The sequence below is a fragment of the Lacerta agilis genome, chromosome 5 (genome assembly GCF_009819535.1).
Source record: "Lacerta agilis isolate rLacAgi1 chromosome 5, rLacAgi1.pri, whole genome shotgun sequence".
NCBI classification, from domain to species: Eukaryota; Metazoa; Chordata; class Lepidosauria; order Squamata; family Lacertidae; genus Lacerta; species Lacerta agilis.
The window spans coordinates 40,392,130-40,410,548 of record NC_046316.1 but is presented as its reverse complement, the minus strand read 5'-3'; the positions used below and the strand labels follow the sequence as shown (position 1 = coordinate 40,410,548).

The following is an 18,419-nucleotide window of genomic DNA, read 5'->3' as shown; positions in this document are numbered from 1 at the left end:
AGCAAGTCAAGTATATTTTTTTTTGGTTTACCAGTGCATGTAAAAGTTATGTTTACACTATAGTGTGTTCTATTAAGCCAAGACCCCCTGGCTGCAGGGGTGGGAGCGGGGAAACCCAGCTGCAGCCCTGGCCAGCTTCACTCCTGTGGCCAAAAGAGGGGTGGGAGTGACGGGCTTCCTTCCTCTGTAAGTGGTGGGGCTGCCTGCAGCTGCTCCCACATTCTCATAAGGAGCAATATCTACAAAGTGCAATAAAGTGAAACATAACAAAACGAGGTTTGCTGGTAGCTTTTTTCCTTTCTATATGTAACCCTTTTTCGGGGGGGGCATAATTTCATTTTCTTGGATTTTGTCTTACTAAGTCCTTATTTGCAGTCCTTGGTCAAATAGAATGGGTCAGTTTAGTCTTGATAAAAGATAAATGGAAAACTTACATTTCAAGGTCACAGAGAATGGTAATCGATTCACATTAAATTCAAAATTCAATCTAGTGAGATTTGGCAGAAAGTAGAACAAAAGCCATTCTGCTCCACCGAAACTCTGAAGTATTTTATTTTTATTTAATTTAACGAAATATATATACTTCTTGACTATAATAAAATCTCCAAGGGTTTTAAAAGAAATATTAAAAAATACCCATTTAAAAACTTCACCGCCACCACCATGCCTGCATCTCAACTGTCAGGCCGATGGGAATTGATATCCCAGAACATAACCTGAAGGCACAAAGTAAAGTTGAAGTGGAGCAGGTTTGTTCTTGGATGGGAGACTAACTAGGAATCACATGTGTGCTTTCTTGTGTTCTGTCATGGGGAACAGTGGGATAGAAATGGCTGGCTCAAGGCTGAGGGTATTTTGTTGTTGTTTAGTTGTGTCTGACTCTTCATGACCCCATGGACTAGAGCACGCCAGGCACTCCTGCCTTCCACTGCCTCCCACAGTTTGGCCAAACTCATGTTGGTAGCTTCAAGAACACTGTCCAACTATCTCATCCTCTGTCGTCCCCTTAGAATCATAGAATCATAGAGTTGGAAGAGACCACAAGGGCCATTCAGTCCAACCCCCTGCCAAGCAGGAAACACCATCAAAGCATTCCTGACATATGGCTGTCAAGCCTCCGCTTAAAGACCTCCAAAGAAGGAGACTCCACCACACTCCTTGGCAGCAAATTCCCTTCTCCTTGTGCCCTCAATCTTTCCCAACATCAGGGTCTTTTCCAGGAAGTCTTCTCTTCTCATGAGGTGGCCAAAGTATTGGAGCCTCAACTTCAGGATCTGTCCTTCCAGTGAGCAATCAGGGCTGATTTTCTTCAGAATGGATAGGTTTGATCTTCTTGCAGTCCACGGGACTCTCAAGAGTCTCCTCCAGCACCATAATTCAAAAGCATCAATTCTTCAGCGATCAGCCTTCTTTATGGTCCAGCTCTCACTTCCATACATCACTACTGGGAAAACCATAGCTTGAACTATTACAGACCTTTGTTGGCAAGGTGATGTCTCTGCTTTTTAAGATGCTGTCTAGGTTTGTCATCACTTTTCTCCCCAGAAGCAGGTGTCTTTTAATTTCATGACAAGATGAAAGCAAGTACATGAGGGAGATGCTAAAAGAAAATCTGTATGTGAGATGAAGGGGTAGGTAAGGTACACTTCCCTGCTTTGCAGGGAAGGGCTCCCTATACTTCCACTGGAAAGCTATATATTTGATCCAGTTAGAAAGTGCTTCTACCGGTACTTCCATTGTAAACTGTGGTTCTGGCTGGATTCTGGCGGTGATAGTAGAATTTGCCCCATCTCTTATTTAAGTAGATGCTGGAAAATTAGCTTATCTCACCCTTAAAAGATCCTATTCAATGAGCATACCTCAAAGTGAAATGTACCAGGCAACCTGACAAAAAAAAAGACCTTCAGAAGCAACTGCAGAATCTTTCTAAGGAGCTTACAAGGAAGATATGAATGCAAAAGCTCTCATTGTTCTTGTAGAAATGTGATTTTAACACTTAACGTTCGCCAACAGTCAACAGGTTTCTTCCTCTCATACTCTGGAATCAATAAGGTGAATCAGGGTTAATCTTTCTTAAACTTTAGTAGCTTATAAATTACCCAGACAAAAATAAAATAAAAAATAGTGTCTGCTAGAGTGTTTGAATATTATTTCTGCTAGAGTGTTTGAATATTATTTCATTTAAATAGATCTGGGGGTAGGGGTTGGTGAAACTGGCCCCTTGTTTGGGACCCAGTCCTGCCGACCCTGCAAAAATCACCACCGGAGATTGGCTGGGGGCAATGCTAATCCCATTTATTAGGAAGTAAAACCCCCATTAACTGAGTGGGACTTATGCCTGAGTAGGTTTGTGCATTTAGGCAGCGATCCTATACACTGCACCTGAGAGTAAACCCTATTGAACTCCATGGAACTTCTTTCTGAGTAGGCCGGCCTTTACAAGCATTGCCTAACCTTGTATGCATGTCAACAACATGCCCAATATACCGGTATTGATTGGGGCACACGCAGAGGAGCATTACTTTGTAAGTATTTTGGACTGACACCCACTGGAAAATTTGCCTTTTAAAAATAAATAAATCACACCCCAAAATACTTGAGTTAGCAAAGAACCTAGCCTGTACTCCAGTTTACAAGGCTTGCCAATGTTTTGAATACTAGGGTCATGGAAAATGTAGTAATTTCTAATGCCGCTATTGCAGTAAAGTGATTTTTTTCTTGGTGGGGGGCACGGATACACCTCTTTGTCAAAGGCACAAGGGACCTTAGGTATACCCCTGGGAGTAGATGTGACCCGTGACCACATTCCATCTGACGTATGGCATCAAACCACTCTGATGCCCCCCCCCACCGCCTGGCCTAGACTGTAACCTGTCTTTTTCTCATTATGAGAAAAAGACATCATTATGGAAGTATGAATGATGCAGCACTGAGCCAAGGAGAACAGAGAAAAGATAAAGAAGTCCCCCCTCTGAAGCAAGTGAGAAAATGCAATCAATTGAAAGACAGTATCAGCGAGACCTGAAGGGTGACTGAGAAGCCGTACAGAGCAAGCATTTCCTCATCCCTCTGCTCCACCTATGGTGGCTGTGAACTGGACACTAAGTACAGCTACCCCACAAGCAGACAGGGTCTCTTATCTAGACAGAGAGATGGGAAGATCAGAATATGAGAAGGAGCGGGAAAGCCAGAAAAATGCAAACTGAATAAAGATATCTCACGGCTAGAGAGGCGAACCAATAATTCACTATTGCGGCTCTAATATGTGGTGAGCTGGTTATATTTAGACTTTGACAGTTCACTAATTAACAAATCTTCCTCCCATAAAATTTGCACTGCAGAATTCTCTTGCAGGTGACACATTAAATGTATTCTGGTTCTCTTCACCTTTGGCTCAGACTCTGCCCAACATTGTTTTTTAGCTCCTGACTGACTTTTTCCCATGGGTCACAACCCCTCATAGAAGAAAAGTCCTCAAACTCTGCACTGGCTAATAAAAAACAGCTTTGTATGCAAGCTTCATGCAGAGTTACACACAGAACAGCATGATGCCCCAAAGATTAGAGTGGTATTGATGTGCTGGTCCAATTTAAATTACATAGCTAATGCAAAATTAACTAATGTACTGGATATGCTGGTACCACATAGATTACAGTGGAAGACTGGGACTAAAACCAATCACAACTGAGCCACCATTTTCCAAGGAATTTAACAAAACAAAGGAAGAAGCCACAGTTCAAACTGCTTCATGGCAACATTAAGCTGTTTTTACTTTAAAAGGTATCAGTAACACTGAGGAGTGAAAACGTGAAAGATAACTGGGCTAGAATGAATGTGAAAGCTACAGATACTCTATTGACTTTAAACAAGCAGATAAACCTACTTCTCATGCTTTGCTACCCAGAAGAATGAGTGATCTGTCAGGAAATCCTTATGGCTTGATCAATTCAATAAACTGTATGGGAAAGCTATGCAATTTCTTGCTATTTCAATGTATTTCAGTCTATTATGCATATAACTCTATGCTTACAGGAGACGACAAATCCATAATTCTCTGGTATATTTAGTTATGATAATCTGGGGGAGAAATACAATATGAACTTTTAATGCCGACGTCTAAATGAAGGAAGGGTAGGTGTCTTCCCTGGCAGAATGAAGTCAGAGGAGCAGTGACTTTCCTTGTTTTCAGCAGCCATGGAAAAGGAAAAAGGGATGTTGGCATAAGGTCTCTCCCTTTCCAAGCCTTTTCACTGGGCATGCTGAGCACAACATACAGCAGGCTCTTCATGGTTGAGGAAGAGTACCAGAATACCAGCCTGCAGACTTTTCGAAAACACTGCATGGCTTTTGTATTTAGACAAGCATTCAAGGAATACTAAGACTGGAGAATAGTGGTGCCTAAGGACTGATATGACTTGATATTCTAAATTGAAATTTCGAGTCTCCTTTTAAAGCAGTCATGACAGACAGTCCTACCTCAGTTTCCCCACAGTCACACTCCTCTCCTTCTTCTACATAGCCATTCCCACACTTGGGACCACCGAAAGATTCCTTAACTTCAGGCAGGTTGAATAGGCACATCCCCACTCCTTTCTCCAAGCTGCTTTCCAGGTCTTTCTTGCTGCAGCTGCTAAACATCATAGGAAATGGGTAGCTGGGGGGAAGAAGAGGTAGGAACAGGGGAGACAGAAGAAAAAAATTGCCATTATCGAAGAATTATGGGTTTGAATTCAGAGACAAGATGTTCCGTAACACAACACTCCTAGAAAGTTCTACGGCATCATCGTAATATGTCCCAAGAAATGAACAGAAGGGAATCAAATGTCACTGTGCCAGAGGCTGGTATAGTGCACACATAGTTACGGCAGCTAATGCTAATATTTCTCAAACAACACTCATTATACTGATAGCCATTATTATAATAAACATAAACAGATTAAACATAATGAATGCCAGAGCTTCCTTAAATACTCCCAGTCCAAAACTGCTCATGGATATCTACCCCTTGCTACAGTATTTTCAAGTCCCACAAACCCCAGGGTAGGTTTTACAGTGTGGGGTGTTATGGGGCATGGAGGGAATGAAAATTTAGATACAATGGGAGAGAGGCAGAATGAAGGGGAGCGGGGGTCTATAGAGAATGTGGTGTCAGCACCCTAAGAGGAAGGGGGGGGGTCCAATTCAAATGCTTGGACTGGTTTGGCTGCTGATTATTGCTCCTATGTCTATATCAGGGGTTGGCAAACTTGCCGGGCCTCGGGCCAGTTCCTCCAGTGCCGATCGTGTGGCGGGCCAGAGGGCGGGGGAGTGCGCGCCCATATGCGTGCACACATGCTATTTCCGGCACACTTCTGGGTCTGAGGAGCCCCGGAAATAGCTTGTGTGCATGCGCATGACCTCATCAGACCCGGATGTGCATCGGAAATGACCCTTGCGCATACGCTATTTCCGGTACACTTCCAGGTCTGAGGAGGCCCATGTGCATGTGCACAAGCTATTCCTGGTGCTCTGCCGACCCGGATGTGCACGGGAAATGACGCTTCCTCATTCACAAACACTATTTCTGGCACACTTCCAGGTCGGTGGAGCACCAGAAATAGCTTGTGCGCATGCGCACGGGCCTCCTAAGATCCGGATGTGCACCGGAAATGCTTGTGCATGCGCAAAGCTATTTCCGGTGCTCCGCCGACCTGTGAGCGGGCGGCAGCAGCAGGGGTCACCACGGGCTGGATAACTGAGTCCTGCGGGCTGCCGTAGTTTGGAGATGTCTGGTCTATATATCTGATATTTGAAAAGCACCCCAAGTATTTTAGTATACACTGATCTTGTGATGTTAATATTTCTTGTAACTCTTTATCTTTTTGTTTCTGCAAATATTCTCCGCAGTCCCACTGGAAGCTTGCCACTTTGTTAATTGTGAGTGATATAAAAAACTTTTGAGAGCCATTCAGCTCAATGCCAGCTGCATCGGGATGTTTGCAAGGACATCATGCCACAGACATGGTACAGGATGCCAAAGTGCACACTGCGATTCCCTGCAATTATATTAGGTGTGGATCACAACCATCTGGAAAATAAAAGACAAACTGTCTTATTTCCCTAGACTTTGGAACCCATTCACTTCCTCTCTGCATTCAGGCAACAATTCCACGCTACGGCTGTGTAGGGAGCCAGCCAGCTCGATAATGACTGGGCTTTGTTCCCTAAATGTTTTTTGTGATGGATGGCAGAGCCAGACCAGAGTCAGAACCAGTTCTCCCTACCTCCCAACCTGAAACCTGTCTAACATCTCAAATCCTACACCTCTTCTCAAATCCAGCCCTATCTCTCATCTTAAATCCAGCCCTAACTCTCTCCAACTCAGAAACTGCTCCCCAAAAGTGCTGTTCCTGCCTCCTCTGATTTCTTACTTGAAGGCTAAGCCTGTAATTATATGCACTTATTTAGAAAGAAGTTCCAAGTAAACAAACTGAAATTTACTTCCGAATAAATATGCATAGAACTGTAACAAATGTCAAAAAAATCTTTCATAAGCAAAGTAGTACTGGACAAAATAGCATTTCTCTAAAAGATGGAAAGTGACTTGGCCATGCTTTTGGCTGGCGAGAGTCAGAAATATATATATATATATATATATATATATATATATATATATATATATATATATATATATATATATATATATATAAAATCAGTTCTCAACACATGGAAGAGCTCAAGTAGTTTGAAGACATAAGCAGGACTGTAAGTTCGTTTATATGGAGTTAGTGGATGATTCTGGGTGAACTACCAAAATGCATCACCAGGAATCTTAATTTCTGTGGTAACTTGCTAGTTTCTGTGTCCAATAAGGAACTCACAGTAATAAATAGAAAATGATTGTTTTCTTGTGACATTCCTAACTAATTTAAGAGTGGGTCCCATAGTTCACTCTTTGACATTGAAGTCAATGTTAGACAGGAATTATTCCATCTTAAGACACTTTCAATACAGACTTTATCATTTTTATATATTCATACTTTATATATTAGGGGACGCGGGTGGCTCTGTGGGTTAAACCACAGAGCCTAGGGCTTGCCAATCGGAAGGTCGGCTGTTCGAATACCTGCGCCGGGGTGAGCTCGGTCCCTGCTCCTGCCCACCTAGCAGTTCAAAAGCATGTCAAAGTGCAAGTAGATAAATATGTACCGCTCTGGTGGGAGGGTAAACGGCGTTTCCATGTGCTGATCTGGTTTCGCCAGAAGCGGCTTAGTCATGCTGGCCACATGACCTGGAAGCTGTACGCCGGTTCCCTTGGCCAGTAAAGTGAGATGAGTGCCGCAACCCCAGAGTTGTCCACAACTGGACCTAATGGTCAGGAGTCCCTTTACCTTTACTTTATATATTAAGCAGTATAAAAATTGCCTCAAAAGCCACAACTATAGGTTTTTTTTTGTCCAAATTCATTTTAAAAACAGGTAATCTCAAAAAGTGAAACCTTTTATAGCCAAAACTTGGTTGTTGTTGTTGTTTAAAAAAATGTGTTTGTGTGTGCATATAATTTAAAGCATCAAATTTAAATGCACTGATTTTCATCCAAACTGGTGTTTAGGATGACAAAGGCCACTCTTGACATTATAAAAGTATTCCAGTGTGCAAATACTGGTTTGCTAGGTATGTGAAATAGAAACCAAATGAACAATGGAAATATTGTTGGTAATCACTCTATCAGAAAAAAATATAAGAACCAGCGAGCGCTTCCACAATGAAAATTTATGACCACCCATTTCTCTCCAAGTGCGTGCAGATTCGCTCACTCCTGCTTATAAAAGTGGCATGTGACCATCAATGGGGCAATAGGTCCTTCAGCCGATACTGGCGGCCACAGAGTGTCACTGCTAACTAATGCAAATTCTCTTCACCTTAAAAGAACTCAAGCTGTTTCCTATTTTGAAGCAACTGAGGCCATCCAAATTCTGGCCTTTCCTGTCCTTGACACCGATTTCCTCAGCTGACATCAGTGCCACATTCACTAGTTACCAAAGAAAGCACAGATCCGCTCAAAACATTTTGTTTTGAAATAAATAACCTCACAATAAACGGGAGATGAGCATGTGAAATCTGAAGCCGAAAGTATATGAATGAATTATGAGGATGGGGTGACTTTATTTCAACTAAAGCATCTGAGAGGCACTAAAATTGTAGCTTTAGGAGCATTTTTTAAAATGGAACCATACATATTAATTAAGTTTTAAGGACTCCTTTTATATAGTGCACATTTCTGCAACAGTATAGCAAAAGGGAAATGAGGTAATAAAGGAGATCCATATGCCCATATTGAAGATAAGGGGGAAGGATAGAGAGTTTATTACATTACTCTTGTAAGACAGGAAGAAACAGATATCTGCCACTGGGCAAGGCACACCCACACTGCTTTTGACCCTTAACAAAACCCTATATTCAGCATCTAGGCAAGACTTAAGTACCATATTTTTCGCTCCATAAGACACACTTTTTTCCTCCTAAAAAGTAAGGGAAATATCTGTGCGTCTTATGGAGCAAATGGTGGTGCTGAATTGCCCAGGGGCCAAAAGAGGATCATGCTTTTTATTTTACAAAGAGAAAAAGGGGTGTTGAAAGGACCCCGCTCAGCAGCTGATCAGCAAGAGATCAGGAGAGAGATAAGAGTCCCCGGCTCCCTTTCAGCCCCGCCCTCCTTTGTTGAATGTGCTGCAGAGGGAGGTTGTTTGTTTCCCCAGCGACATGTGACTGGCTGATTAGATTATCTGTCTGGAAACTGTAGAAAAGGCTCCCTTTCCTGTAGAAGCTGCAGAAATGTGAGTTGAACCCCATAAAAACAGAGCTTTTCCTCTTTGCTTTTCCCCCTTTGCAAAAAAACTGCAAAACTTTTAGCTGATCCTCAAAAAACAGGGTTTTTCCCTTAGCAAAAAAGCTGCAAAACTTTTAGCTGATTCTCAAAAAACCAGGGCTTTTAGAGGAGGAAAACCAGAAAATATTTTTTTCCTTGTTTCCTTCTAAAAACGAGGTGTGCTCTATGGTCCGGTGTGCCCTATGGAGCGAAAAATATGGTAGTAGAAATTTAAGACATTAGCAGGATGATATGGGCTTCAGGCAGAAGACAGCTTTTCGGCAAAATTGTGCTCACATGCTGAGCCCAGAGGAAAAATCCAAGTCCCTCTGAACGGTATAGGATCAGGTATGTATACTGAGTCTCTGGAAAAATAAAAATAAAGTGACTTTGCATTTGCACAATAGGCCAATAGAAGGGGGAAAGTCAAGAACAAGACCCATCTGTTATATCTACTAATGCTGCTCCCCCTCACCTATGAATTACTACATAGGGGGAAGCATCAGGAATACAAAAGCTAGTCTCCATGGTCTGTCTGAAAAAGGGTTTCCAGCCCTATGGATGGGGGGGGGGGGTAGAGAGGGAAATAACAAATAATTATATAATAAAATACGGAAATTGATATTGCTATTATTATTGGCTGATTTGAAACTGGCAGCCAGCCGTGACAAAGCCAATCAGAGCTAGCTTTCCCTACACAAAGAGCTGTTGCTGCTTCATCGGAATCCTGGCATCTCCTTACAAAAGCAGCAGCCAGGACAAGCGCACAGACGCTCAGCCATACATGTTGGCAGCCTGTTTGTTGGCGGTCACTGGGCCCCTTGCCGATTGTGTAGCATTAAAAAAAACCAACAAATAATGAATGCGCTCCAAACAGGACTTCCGCAAACTGTGTATTGCTTCAGTTACCATCAGTTAGTCGAGCCGCCAAAATATTCACCAATAAATCTCACAAGGAAAACATGTATGGGTGCCCTTTCAGAACATTGCTATAATGTTATAATTGCACTTGCCCACACCTCCTGATCTAAAAAAAAGCCTCATGACAGGAGCTGTGGATTCATTATGTCTTCCTCCTGGGCTTTAATCAAAGGGTAAACATCAAAGAAGGCTGCAGAGTGTAGACCACAACATAGATGATTTATAGAATGAAAGGACACCCACAAACACCCCTTAGCCACCTCAAAAATAAAGTAAGTGCAACCAAAGACTGCATCCAACCCATGATAATTTCATCAATTTTTTCTCTCCCCTTTGGTAATTTTTAATGCAATTTCTTTTCTCATTATTCAATCAAGAATGGTTGAAAAAAAACATGGGGGGATTTTTCATCACACCACTCTTTCATGGATGATGGAGGAAGTGCCTGCCTTGGATCTCACAGACTTTTGAATGATTTATGTGTCCAGTCATTCTGGCTTTTTAGGGAAAATTAACGTAAGAGTATTGTTCTGGCATACAGAGACCCTTGCTTCGGAATTAAAAGCATAACAAAACCCCATTCCATCAGTAGTTAAAAATTAAAGTGCTTATTTCTTTAAAATAAGTAGATAATATTTCAGGACTGTACTAATTTATTTAAAAAACAAAGTAGCAGCAGTTATGATGGGAAAAAAATATTTGTGCCAAATACATTGGGAATTTCAAAAAGATACAAAACCTAGGATGGATTTATCTGCAACTGTTGTTATGTCATTTTAGCGGAGTAACTATCCATGCAAGTTGTCAGCAGAATTCCCCCCCCCCCCAAAAGGTGTAACGCAGAACACTTAAGGAATGGATCTAGAGTTAATACCTCTGATGATTCCATCAGGTTTATATAAACCACTCTGGTCCAATAGCCCTTCTTTCCAATGGAAAGCTGCCTAACAGGGAGTCAGAACATTGGTCCATCTAGCTCAACAGAGTTTCAGGTAAGGTACTTTTACAGCCTTACCTAGAAATCCCAGGGGTTGAACTGGGATCTTTTGCATACAAAACATGTGGTCTAATGGAGAAATTGCTAGTGACAGTGAAAGAGGTACTTGACCCTTTCCCTGCCTCTGCCATTTCCCAACTTCGGATCATTTCCTGTGCCACCCGCCAGGCAGGATTCTAAAGACATGAACAAGCTGGCAATTTAGATTTTTCTTCATCATGATCAAATTATGACCCCTGACACAATCAATCATGTGAACATTTTTGTGAGCTGCATTAGAGATTTGTCTGTACACAGGGAACTCACTTCTGTGCCATATCTGTAACATCTGAATAATTAAATTTTCTCAGGAATGTTTATCAAATACCAGAAATATGAACAAAGATTGCATTAAAAAAAACTGAATGATGAATGACGGCTCTGCACTTATCCTCCCAATCTATTTTTACTCTCTCTTTTGTTTATTGTTTTAATCCCTAGAGCATCAATAAACTAGAACACAATGTGACACTAAAGCTTTCCCATCTATAGTTCATGGTCAATGCTTGTACCAATTCTTACAAGCCCAATTACCTGTCATTTTCACAAATTAACACAGAGGTTGCCAACCCTGCACCCTCGAAGGCCTTCATTGGTGGCCTCTGAGATGGCCAATGCAACCAGACTAAAATGTATTAAACCAGAACCACCTTCCTGCACGCAGCAATTTTTTGAGCTGGAAGAGCCCACCACTTCCACTCCAGTTGCATAGGATGAGGGAAGGCTAAGCTTCAGCTTCACAATTTGTATGTGTGGAAAAGACTGCGGCAAGGAGTGAGTGCTGTTGCATTTTTGAATATTTATTTTTGTGGGGAGGACAGCTGTTTGGCCTCTCAAGGAGATTTGTTTTAAAATGCAGGGAGTAAGATTCCAGTCCTTCTTGTTCTTTCTCCATAGCAATACTTGTTCCCAACTTGATGGTGGGGGAGCACAGCGCAGAGACAGACACACTTCTTATCACTATCCCCATCACCACCTTCCTGCTCCAGTCAGAACTGTTCTCAAGTTGATTGTGGTGTGGGGGTGTGGGGAGCACAGTGTAGAGGCAGAGACATAATGTTTCTGCTGCCTCTCTCACAGTTGGGGTTCTTTTCAGGCTGATAGGATGGGTGGGAGGAGCACTGCGCAAAGACATGATCTTTATCCTTATGTTTCTGTGGCCTATTCTGCAGAAGGAATTGCTCTCAAGTTTATGGGTGGAGGAGCACAGTGCAGACACAGAACAGAGACATCAACATCATCATCTTGCCTGTACCACAGCAGGGATCACTCTAAAATTAAACCAAGCCACTCCTTGTGGCAACCATTTTGTGTTAGGTCGCATCTTGCAGTGGCCATTTTGTGAGTGGTGCCCACAACATTCTCAGAAATCTGAATGTACCCCTGGGCCCAACGAAGTTGGCAACCATTGGCTTTATTTAAGCGGCTATGAATCCATATTGGTTTGGGAGTACTACAATCAATAAGATTTACCTTACAGCAAAAAAAAAGATGGATCTGGCCTGCACCACTGATGCTTGTCTTCTCTAGCTGTGAGCTTTATAAGAAATATTCAAAAGGACAGATTTACAATGCAGAATGCAAGATTCCGATCAGAAAGTATTGACAGAATCAACAGCTGGAAGATTTTCATAAATACTTCCAGGAAGAAGTAACAGCTTTTAACAGCCTTGTGCAGGACATACTGTCACAGCTTAATATCTCCACAGTCACAAAACTGCCAAGTAAAACATTATTAGGAGTTGCTTCCACTTTGACAAATGTACAGTCGGAAAAGTTATTTCTTGTCAAGAGGTCTATTGTGAGCCTCGTTTCCCATTGCAAAGGTGAAGCAATACTAAACCAATTTATCAACCTTGACAGTATTCTAACTGTATTCAGGAGTTATCTGCCATGCAAAGCTCTGTGGGAATTGTACTCAACTACTTTTCCTGTAGGAAACTAGGCAGTCAAGGAGAGTTGCTATAATCATTTTGCATTTGCCTCTGGCTCATCTTCTGTTCAGTTTCCTTTTAGATTGCTACCTCATTAATAACAATTAGCATGACAGTAGAGGGTCTGGGTTTCACAATTTATTGTTTAGGACTTGATGTTAATCCAGTGCTGAATCAAGGAAAAAGGAAACCATATACGAAAGAGAGAGAGAGAGAGAGAGAGAGAGATTAAAAAAACAACAACAGCATAGGTCATGGTAGTGTTGCATTAATGGAAAAAAGAGCAGAAGTTGTAGCATACTTTGTCGTTATTGCCAATGTTAGAGGAAATTGTAGATAAGAAACCAAACTAGATTAGCTTGTGTTTAAATTGGTTGCGTTAAACATAACATCCAGTACTAGCGATAAGTGAATTATGATAAATTGCCGTTAAAAACACACTGCCTGCATTCAGTTTCCTACTGTGCTATTTTCCTCCACTCTGTTCCAAAAAGGGATGTTGCCTGGCAGGAATTAAAAGACTATCAGAAAAGTGCCAAGTCTACACAGCCTGTTGGGTATTCTCTAGCTCTTTAAAATTATTTTTACTAGTATTTAGAAAGAGCTCTTTTCTCAATTTTCATAGACACAACAATGCTTTTCTATCCTGTATAATAGGAAAAGGTGCCAGAAGTCCGCTTACCAATAGTTGGGGCAGTAGCGTTGCAGGCCAGCGCTGCCTCCCCCAACAGGATCCAGTGAGAGATACCTCTTGCAGACAGGCTTGGGGGTAGGACATTCCAAGGGGCAGATCCATCCATCACTTGGGTCCACTCCTGAGGAATATAAATTCCATCCCTCCCTTGTATTAGGCTTGTTATGTGCTTGATCTTGCTATGGACATTGTTGGTCACCATATTTGGGACCAGGTAGGAATTTTTGCACCAGGCAATTGGCTCTCGCCTGGTGATTTTGCCTACCTCATAGCAATCATCAAAACTTTTGGCAGTTTAGGCACTGAGTAAGCCTTAGTCTTTGTCAGGGGGGAGGTTGTAGCATCTGCCTGTCCCTCCAAAGGAAAGGGTATCCCGTTAAAGGGATCTGGAAGGAGTTGCTTCAGTTCAGAAACCCCTCGACGGTGATCCTATGGGGGTTTTTCGTATTTGATGTATGTCACAAGACTCCTGTGTTTCTGTGTTGATCCTACCAGAAATACTTCCAGCAGGCAGGCCAGGGGTCTGGTTAAACCCAATGCCTATGCCAAACCTCTGCATTTGTAACCAATCAAATTTGTGGCCTTATTTGACTCCAATACATTGTGCTTTAATGGAATCTGCTGAGAATGCTTCCAAGACCTGGACACACTAATACTTAATGCTAAACTCACAACTTTTTCTTCTCCTAAAAACAATTAAAGACCTCTAAAATGTCCCTGAATTATTAATAAATAGCAAATGGGCACTGTCTGTCCTTTAATTACACACGGTTGTTTCAGTAATTTAAAATGAAATGTAAACATCTTCCAAGACAATAATGCCCACTTACAACACAAGGAACTCATAACCCACCTACTTTCAGCAGCCAGAAACATCATAACCAGACACTGGAAAGACCTGTCAGGAGTAAGCATGGACCAATGGTACCAAGTAGTATGGGAAACAGCCCTACTAGAAAAATTAACCAGCAACCTAAAACTAGCACGGGGACAAACAGAAGAAGACACCTTCACCCCCGTATGGTCCCCCTTCATCGCACACACAGCCCAACAAGACAATGACAAAAATCTACCGACAGCATACAAATCAATATGGCTAACCTGATCCAAAACACCCACCCACCCCACTCACACAGGAAACCAAAGATCACCACAGCCAACTACAAACAATCATACCCTACGCCAATCCTGGCCTCTCACCGCCAAAGAAACACAAGCAAACAACAGAGAACCAACACAAGTGACGCTGATACCAAATCCTACATATATTAAGGAAAATAGAAACATCATCTCCCCCCCACCCCACCCCCACCCCCCCACCTCCTTCTCCCTTCTCTCCCTAATGTCTCAACAACCAAAATTGATCTGTAAAAATGTTTTATGGAAAAATATGAGACACATTACACACACTTTGTAAACCAAGAAAATCTTTAATAATAATAAAATGAAATGTTGAAATAATTGCATCCTGTCAATTCATGGTAGTTTTTAACCAAAAGAAAATGAGAAAGTAATAATAATAATAATAATTTATTATTTATACCCCGCCCATCTGGCCGGGTCTCCCCAGCCACTCTGGGCGGCCTCCAACAAATATCAAAATACAATACAGAGTCACAAATTAAAAACTTCCCTAAACAGGGCTGCCTTTAGGTGTTTTCTGAATGTCAGGTAGTTGTTTATTCCCTTGACTTCTGACGGGAGGGCGTTCCACAGGGCGGGCGCCACTACCGAGAAGGCCCTCTGCCTGGTTCCCTGTAGTTTTGCTTCTCGCAGTGAGGGAACCGCCAGAAGGCCCTCGGCGCTGGATCTCAGTGTCCGGGCTGAATGATGGGGGTGGAGACGCTCCTTCAGGTATACAGGACCGAGGCCGTTTAGGGCTTTAAAGGTCAACACCAACACTTTGAATTGTGCTCGGAAACGTACTGGGAGCCAATGCAGATCTCTCAGGACCGGTGTTATGTGGTCCCGGCGGCCACTCCCAGTCACCAGTCTAGCTGCCGCATTCTGGATTAATTGCAGTTTCCGGGTCACCTTCAAAGGTAGCCCCACGTAGAGCGCATTGCAGTAGTCCAAGCGGGAGATAACCAGAGCATGCACCACTCTGACAAGACAGTCTGCGGGCAGGTAGGGTCTCAGTCTGCGTACCAGATGGAGCTGGTAGACAGCCGCCCTGGACACAGAATTAACCTGCGCTTCCATGGACAGCTGTGAGTCCAAAATGACTCCCAGGCTGCGCACCTGGTCCTTCAGGGGCACAGTTACCCCATTCAGGACCAGGGAGTCCCCCACACCCGCCCGCCTCCTGTCCCCCAAAAACAGTACTTCTGTCTTGTCAGGATTCAACCTCAATCTGTTAGCCGCCATCCATCCTCCAACAGCCTCCAGGCACTCACACAGGACCTTCACCGCCTTCACTGGTTCTGATTTAAAAGAGAGGTAGAGCTGGGTGTCATCTGCATATTGATGAACACCCAACCCAAACCCCCTGATGATCTCTCCCAGCGGCTTCATATAGATATTAAAAAGCATGGGGGAGAGGACAGAACCCTGAGGCACCCCACAAGTGAGAGCCCAGGGGTCTGAACACTCATCCCCCACCACCACTTTCTGAACACGGCCCAGGAGGAAAGAGCGGAACCACTGTATAACAGTGCCCCCAGCTCCCAACCCCTCTAGCCGGTCCAGAAGGATGTTATGGTCGATGGTGTCAAAGGCCGCTGAGAGATCCAGCAGAACCAGGAAACAGCTCTCACCTTTGTCCCTAGCCCGCCGGAGATCATCAACCAGCGCGACCAAGGCAGTTTCAGTCCCATGATGAGGCCTGAATCCTGATTGGAAGGGATCCAAATGGTCCGCATCTTCCAGGCGTGCTTGGAGTTGTTCAGCAACCACCCACTCAATCACCTTGCCCAAGAATGGTAAATTTGAGACTGGGCGATAGTTGGCCATATTGGCTGGGTCTAGAGATGTTTTTTTAAGAAGCGGTTTAATGACCGCCTCTTTCAGCGGGTCTGGAAAGATTCCCTCGCAGAGGGAAGCATTCACCACCGCGCAGAGCCCATCGCCCAGCCCTTCCCGGCTAGCTTTTATAAGCCAGGATGGGCAAGGATCTAGGAGACAGGTGGTCAGTTTCACTCGTCCAAGCAGCCTGTCCACATCCTCGGAGGTAACAGATTGGAATTGATCCCATGAAACATGACTAGACAGGGCTCTAGCACTCTCCCGCCCCGGCCCTGCTCCCACGGTGGAGTCTACCTCCTTCTGAATCTGAGCGACTTTATCTGCAAAAAACTTTGCAAAAGCATTGCAGGAGATCTTGGGGTCCCTACCAGACCCCGGTGACAAAGGTGGTTCTGCTAGGTTGCGAACCACCTGGAAGAGTCTCCTGCTGCTGTTTTCTGCAGATGCAATAGAAACAGCGAAGAAGGTCCTCTTCGCTGTCGCCATTGCCACTTGGTAGGCTCGAAGTTGAGCTCTAGCCCGTGTCCGGTCTGATTCAGAATGAGTTTTCCGCCACCGGCGCTCTAGCCGTCTCAGCGACTGTTTCATCGCCCTCAGCTCCGGGGAAAACCACGGAGCTGTCCGGGCTCCATGCAATCGGAGAGGACGCTTCGGAGCCAGACAGTCAATAGCCCTGGTTAACTCCGCATTCCAGCGGGCCACCAGGGAATCAACTGAAAGGCCATCAACATGGGATAATGCATCCCCTACCACTCTCTGGAAGCCAATTGGATCCATTAAGTAGCGGGGGCGGACCATCTGAATCGGTCCCACCTCCCTGCAGAGGGGAAGGGTCGCAGAGAAGTCCAGTTGCACCAGGAAGTGATCTGACCATGGCACTTCTTTTGTTTCACTTTTACTTAGTGTCAGATCACCAACATCCATAGAGGCAAACACCAGGTCTAAGGCATGTCCGCGGCTATGAGTTGGACCAGACTTATTCAGGGACAGCCCCATGGAGGCCATGCTTTCCACGAAGTCCCGAGCGGCCCCTTGTAAGGTCGTGTCGGCATGGATGTTAAAATCCCCTAAGACAACCAAACTAGGTGTCTCCAGGAGCATATCCGCCACGACCTGAAGCAGCTCGGGCAGGGAATCCTTGGTGCAGCGGGGAGGTCGGTACACCAAAAGGAATCCTGTACTGCCCCTATTGCCCAACTTCCAGAACATGCACTCAGAAAACTGGGTCTTCCCAATAGGACGCCTGGTGCAAACTAATGACTTCCTAAAAATCACTGCAACCCCCCCTCCCCGCCCAGATGGCCTGGGTTGCTGTGCGTAAGAGAAACCTGGTGGACAAGCAGCGGCAAGGACAGGCCCATCTGCTTCATCCAACCAAGTCTCTGTTACACATGCCAGGTCAAATCCTCCATCCACAATCAAGTTGTGGATGGCAGTGGTTTTGTTAATCATTGACCTGGCATTACACAGCAACACTTTCAGGTCATGTGGGTATCCCCTGCTGATTCCAGTATCCATCCGGTCAGGACCAGACCTGGAGGCAGGGATAGTCTTCAGACAACGACTAAACCTGCCTCCTCGGTAATGACATGGTCTGGTCTTAGCGTGACTCCTCCTCCTGCCCATGATCACTGAGATTGGGTGTCTTTCCAAGACTACCCCCCCTGTGGAACCTGCCCCAGCCATCCTGTTGGCTGAGGCCCAATCCCAGGCAGCCCTACCCCTATCCCCTTAAAAAACAAATAAAGACCATACACTAAATTAACAAAATAATACAAATAAAAAACAGAGAACAACGCTAAAATTAAACTAAACATTTGCCCCACCCCAAACAAAAAATAATAAAATGATATAAAAACCACCATTAAAACAAATTAAAAGTGCAGCAGTGAGTGCAGGCCACGCCCCCCAAGCCAGTTGGAATTGGCAAGAGAAGGGAGCGGCCTTCCAAACACTCACAAGCAAGCGGCAGCAGCAATGTCCCAGGCCTCTCTGCAGGCTTTTAAGCTGTAAAGGTGAGTG

General features: G+C 44.0%; 1 protein-coding gene across 4 annotated transcripts in view; it reads right to left on the bottom strand.

Moving 5' to 3' along the window:
• The window catches only part of ADAM12 (ADAM metallopeptidase domain 12), a 185,546-nt gene that overhangs the window by 36,274 nt on the left and 130,853 nt on the right, over positions 1 to 18,419 (bottom strand). For all 4 annotated transcript variants that reach the window (XM_033149428.1, XM_033149427.1, XM_033149429.1 and 1 more), the window contains one exon: positions 4,477 to 4,654. In XM_033149428.1, the coding sequence (XP_033005319.1) occupies positions 4,477 to 4,654 (178 nt within the window). The remainder of the gene's footprint in view (positions 1 to 4,476; positions 4,655 to 18,419) is intronic.